The 6,412-nt window shown below is 43.1% G+C and overlaps 1 protein-coding gene across 1 annotated transcript in view; it reads right to left on the bottom strand.

Moving 5' to 3' along the window:
• Positions 1-6,412, bottom strand: part of CFAP46 (cilia and flagella associated protein 46) — a 178,237-nt gene that overhangs the window by 47,348 nt on the left and 124,477 nt on the right. The window contains exons 45-47 of the mRNA XM_075072713.1: positions 6,078-6,257; positions 4,986-5,156; positions 4,375-4,472 (exon numbers count right to left, since the gene is read on the bottom strand). Of these exons, the coding sequence (XP_074928814.1) occupies positions 4,375-4,472; positions 4,986-5,156; positions 6,078-6,257 (449 nt within the window). The remainder of the gene's footprint in view (positions 1-4,374; positions 4,473-4,985; positions 5,157-6,077; positions 6,258-6,412) is intronic.

The following is a 6,412-nucleotide window of genomic DNA, read 5'->3' as shown; positions in this document are numbered from 1 at the left end:
TCAGCAGTTGCAGCGCTGTTGGGAAATGGTGCATTGTGGCAGCTATCCGAGCACTCGTCCCATTTTGGCGCTTGTGGGTTGTGGGAAGGGGAACGGAAGGGGTGCGGGTATTTGCTTCCTGTCCCATGCCCCACTGGCCATTTTGAGTCTCAGCACGCTTTCTGTAAAAGAAATGGAATCCCGAGCTGGCTTGAGGACTTTGCTGATAAATGTCGCCAGCACATTACGTTTGGCAAGTTGAGCTATTCTTCAGCCCAAAGTGACAGTGACAGTGAATGAGTCAGAAGATCGATGATATAGATTCGACTGATCGCGCGTGCCCTAATTGCTTGTGGCAGTAACGGATGTGCTCAGCACCGTGGAACGAACGCCTTTGAGGACTAGGGAACAACATAGAGGAATAGGTAGATACCATCAGATCCAAGATAGATGATGAATAGGACATGCGAAAAAAAAAAAAAGAAAAAAAAAAAAAAATTAAAAAAAAAATTGTTTTTTTTTGACATGGGTTTGAATTCTCTTCTAAAAAAAAAAAAAAAAAAAAAAATAGGCGGTTTTTAAATTGCGATGAGAAAGCCACTGTCCATGGACTTGTGTGCTGAAGCTCAGCCCCGCAGTTCTCGCGCGCAGACACGAATTGAGAGCTCACGTCAGTAGGGAAGACGGTGTATTGCACTGGAATGGCACATCCAGTACAGCTAACCGATCGTTCGCAGACCAGTTGGAGTGGGAAAGTCGGACTGTTCGGAATGTGTTGACTGTTAGTTGCCGGGGCCATTCAATTGCCTCCTGCTAAAAGAACCGTGACTCTGGGAACGTGCAGGACATTGTGGATGGCTTTAGACAAATTGGGTTTCCCTACTGTTGGAGGGCGCGATAGATGGACGCATTACGTCTATTCTGGCCCCCACCCCACAGGCACCGGGTACAATTAACTCGAAGGTGTATGTCTCTAGGTTCTCCAGGTGCCTTTGTGACTCACGTGGCGTTCACTGACATTATCACAGTGCTCGCCTGGAAAGGTGCATGCATGCCACGCATCTTTCGGAACCAGTGGTACTGCTCAGGTAGAGCTGCAGCCGGGTACTTTTTGAGATCAAGAAGTACGTAGGGGACGTAAATGCCATTGGATCCTTGGGAGACCCCGTCTTACCCCTTAATGTTGGCTCATCGAGAACCGTATACAGGAGTGCGTGACAGAACAGCAGACCATTCAAGCAGGCTGGCGTGCAGATATGACTGGAGTGTCCTTTCGCTGTTGTTAAAAGGACGCTTGGAGGTTCTTCATGGGAACATAGGCTCGGGGAAAGCAGCGAATCCCTGACTGGTCTCAACTATCCGGCAGTTGACTGTATCTCCATAAGATCCTTTTTGTGAAGGGAGGGTGAAACATTACAGTGACAAGTGGACATCCGAGGTTCAACCCTGGAGGGTGAATTGCCCTAGCCAGAGAGCAGGGCTACTAGAGAGCCAGCACAGCAGGCTTCAAGGATTATGGGATGCATCAGGGGAGCATTTGGGCTGAATAGCAACAGATAGTTGGTGGCCTTGCACTGGGGTTAAGTGCATGGGTACAATGACTTTCCTTTGGGGTTACAGTATGTTTCTTTTCTGCAATAATAAAACTGTTTTAAAAAAGCCAAGAAATCATTTATTAAAATACAGTACATAAAAGGGCAGGGTGAGTAGGTGCTGAACTGTACATCAGATGTTTGAATTATGTCTCCTGGATGCGTGTGCAATGCCTGCATGGCACTTCAGAATTACTATTCTGGCATGGTGCATGGGGGTTGAGTGCAGAGGGTAAGGGTCGTATTTCTCAGGCGGTAGGTGAACGTACGAGATGTGGGGCAGCTGGTGGTGGTTAAGAACCAGGGATACTGGAAGAGGGGGTTTTGAGGCAACAGTGGCAAAGGAGAGGACCCTTTGGAGAATGGGGAGTAGGGAGTTCTAGCACATAATTGTGTTATGTAGATTCTGAACAACTTTGCAATAGGAGCCTAAAGTGACCACAACACCGGACCCTAGTAACTGACCTAGGTATCAGGGTGAACCATCCACGTGATTGATTAGCCCAGCTGCCACATGTGAGTAGGTTGTTATGCACATAAGTGTTTCCCGTGCTATTGTGCTTATCCTCTCTTTAGCCAATCTCCTTTACTTCTGTATGCAATTCTCCTTTGCCTCTCCCTTCTACCAAGAGTGATTTCAGGCTCTCACGTCCGGTAGCCATCAATTCCCAGCCCGTGCACATCTCTACTGATCATTCTGCATACACATACTGCTTTTCAAACCAAATCCTTCTTTGAGCTCTCCTTTGCCCCGTTCTCAACCCTATATGTGGTAGCTCATCATGTTACTACTATAGTGCCAGTAGGATTACAGGCCTTAAAAAAAAACACAACAGATGAAGAAGACTTTTTACAGAGTCTGCATTTTATAATCACGGAGCGCAGGATTTGTGCACCTTTGTCAGCCATCATTTACACATAGCTAAGCACACATATAGAGCTCACGAGCTGAAGCAGAACACATTGAGTACTGGGGACTAGGTACAATTAACCTGAATCACATGTTCCATGCTGCTCTGTCAGGGCCAAGGGGTTTCGTTCATTGGGGAAAGCAGAGAGCAGCTGAGGGGACGTGCACCTGACACCACACATGCCCAAGCAGTTTACTCCTGGAATTGGATGTTTCTGCTGCATCCCCTAGGAAGGGAGCAGGCCTGATAAGGTATGGGTTTCTGTGCATTGGGGAAGCAGAGAGCAGCTGGGGGGACAGTGCACTGAACAATATTCCCTACATTTTCCACAGGATTATCCTTCCAGATATATCCTGCTCCGCGTCACCTGGGAAAGAGCGGGAGGGCTTCTCCAGCAATGTGGATTCCACCCTGGGTCCCTATGTGCTTGCCTGTGTGCAGCAATGTCCCCACCCCTCACGGCACAGTGGCAACGGACGCGTTAGCCTTGACTGGGACAAGGACCACGGTAGCTTTCCCTATAAACTTGCGCAGCACATGCCCATGCTCTGGCAGAAACTTTTGCAGAGATTACAGAGGCCGATTACCGCGACGTGATAACCAAATCAATGCGCTATTCCACATCTAGGCATGCATGCATGCCAGGCACATAACCCACCCCCCATCTTCCTCTCACAAAACATTTTCCCTACTTAAAAATAAAGCTGCTTACCGGGCACACGATCCTCTGCTTCTTCTACACAAAAGTTCCAGCTGCTGTGACTGGCTTCTTCCTCCTACTTGAGAAGAGCTCCTGGCGCATGCCTCCTGGACTCGCGGGTACTTCTTACCACCCACGTACCTCACTCTCGGGTTCCTCCACCCCTCACCCTCTCTCCTGGGCTCTGAACTGTCCATCCGTGGTTCTCAGATTGCAGTGGGTCAGACCAGTATCGCATCCAGCTCCTTGTAAAAACGCAGGTCGTGGGGGCAGCACCTGAGCGCCGGTTCCCTCATGGGCTTTGCAATAGGCATCTGCAGCTCCTTAGCTGGAATCGCTACACCCCAAGCAGACCAGGTGTACAGCCAGCGCTGCAGCCAGGGAGTTGCAGCGCTGGCTGGGCTTTCCAAGTGTGTACACAGAGTGAGTTGCAGCGCTGTAACCCCATCACCAGCGCTGCAACTCTCCAGGGTAGCCAAGCCCCATGTTAAAAATAGCAGTGTGGCCACAGGTAGTAACTTGGGCTAGCTGACTATGTACCCAGGGAGTTGGGTGGGATTATACTTGGGTGGCTAATCAAAGCTGCCATGGCCACACTGATATTTTTAGTCCGATAGCTCAAGCCTGTCTATCAGCATTGGAAAGCATTCTCCCAGATGCTTTATGGATATGCCTTTACAGGACTGGGGAAGGAGAGAAAACACTCTCTCCTTTCAGGGAGCAGAAGAAAGGTAAAGAAGACAGCCTGCAGAGTTGTAAGCAAACATCACCCAAGTATATGTGTGAAAGCTTGGGGAGAAGGTTCTTTTGCTGCTACACCTGTTAAGAGACTTTCACTAATACATATCTGGTCCTTCAACCAGTAAGTGTCACTCTTCCCACCATCTCTGTGGGGATGCATAGTGAAAAATGAGGGCTGTAAAGTAGAATTTTGTGGACCACTTTTAAGATTTTGGGTCTCTCCTGTCCACCCAGAGGAACAGAAAGAGCGAGAATTGTGGAAACTGAAAAATAACTTTAGGTTCATATTTGAGTTTTGGTCAGTTCTTATTTTTTCTGAACTTGTTCACTTACCCTAGGTTACAAAATCAACATAATTAGAAGTAAATGGTAAAAAAAAAAAAAAAACAGTCAAAATAACTTGGCAAAGGAAAATAAAGTTTGTACAAAACAAAATGATAAAATTTTATACCTGTCATCTGAATGCTGGAGAATGAGTATATGGAAGTTTGGTGGAAATTCATTTACGATGTTAAAATGTTGTGCAAGAACACAGAGATTTCTCCATGCCTGTACAATAATTAAAAACTGACATTACTTTTCCTATCTTTTTATGAACAACACGTGCAATGCATTCATCAAGAGACTGATATTTAATAGTTCTAAAAAAATAAGGCACTGCTATTCGCAAAAGGCATACTTAGAAAAGACTATTTTAGTGTAGTGCACAATAAATGAAGTTAAATCAATAATTCATGGTTAACATTAACACGAGTTATTTGCCTACTATACTGCATATCAAGCTAAAAAACTACCAAATGTTGAAACTGATTAATATTATCAGTAGAAAGAAATAGCAAAATATTTCAACTCAACATTTATATTTTCTAAAAGCAATTAAAGCATTTCCATAGGAATATACATCTGGATCATTTATACTCCTCTGTAAAAGAAACTGTATAGACTCTAATACATACGTATAAATATTATGCATAATAATATATAATTTGGCTTGCTATGGGTCATTATTTTGCTCCAGAACAACTTCGCTCCACTCATACATAGTACTGTTCAAAAAGTTACCTTTGAGGTAGCAGTTAGCCTCTGCTCCACATTTTTTAGAAGATTACTGGTTATGTCCCCATTTTCTTTTAAGTGATGCTGAAGATGCAATAGTGCTGCCAGCTGAGAGCTGCTAGTGTTAGAAGTGGCTGCTAGCAGGATATCCTTCATCATCATAGATGATGAACAGCTCTGTAATATTTTAATATTTGTTTATTTTCCCAAATGTTTCATACAAATAGTTGTCATAAAAAGGTGAAATGAAATGGCAAACATATTACCATTATTTACAATTACAAAACAGTGTAAAAGCTTTGACAGTAGACTGGAAGATTTCTTAACTATTAATTTCCTTTCTGAAATTGATCTCTCCATTAGTCCTGATTGCTGGAATGCTCCTCCCTGCACTGAGCTGAAGAAAGTTCTAATGAGTTTATGGGAGCCTGGGCCTCCCAATCAGGCCCACTGGGATTGTACCAGAAGAGTACTTCCAAAGGTGTGCGGAAATTTATTTCAGTAATTCAGTATCTAGTAATCACAAACACAAGGTAACTAGAAGAAGACAGCTTAAACCACCTTCAGGAAGCCTGAAAATTAGTTGCTGGAAAATGGTCAACAATGCAAAGGATTGGACATACTGCTGTAGATATAAATCTGACAAACCAAATGTACAGGTAAAATTTTCCAATCTGCTTTAACACAATGAATGCAGAAACTCAGGGCACCATTTTCACAATCCTAGAAACCCAGCCATTTTCACACTCACTTCAGAGGGCAGAATTGCACTTTTTACTGCAGTACAGTTTTAGTTCATTTAATTTTATTATGATATTTTATACATAGTAAAATGCTACAATAATGGCATCTACTACGGAAAACCTGAAGTCCATACTATGAAAATTATCAAGGTTTTACAATGGTCATATGTCAATAATACACTGACAAAAACCACTAAAATCAGCAAACATATTTATATTTAATTATTATGAATAATAATACGACTACCTAGCTCTTAGTGGTCAGCTGTCATGCTATCCAAATAGACAAATTTACTTATGGTACTCAAAGTTCTTTTTTTATATTGTAGAGGGACTTAAGCAGCAGTTGTGTTACCTGATGAAGGGCCAAAAACTGGCTACTTGCAACTGGATCAAATTGTCCAATGCATTCAATGATTTCAAGACTAGCAGCAGCCAGAATATGAATTATGTTGTTACTGAATGCAACATTCATGCACTGAAGCAAAATTTCACTGGACTGAGAGAGGTATCTTTGGGCCAAAATCCGTTTTCTCTAAATAATAAAAATAAAAATGTTCTACATTAAAATATTTGTTAAATTACATAAATACATAACTGATGCATTTTTGATCACTACAATCTTGGCAGATAAATCTGGTTTTGTTCTTGTATAATGATATTTTTTTTAAGTTTGATTAAAAATTGTAT

The sequence above is a fragment of the Chelonoidis abingdonii genome, chromosome 15 (genome assembly GCF_003597395.2).
Source record: "Chelonoidis abingdonii isolate Lonesome George chromosome 15, CheloAbing_2.0, whole genome shotgun sequence".
NCBI lineage: Eukaryota > Metazoa > Chordata > Testudines > Testudinidae > Chelonoidis > Chelonoidis abingdonii.
This window is presented reverse-complemented; position numbering and strand designations above follow the sequence as displayed.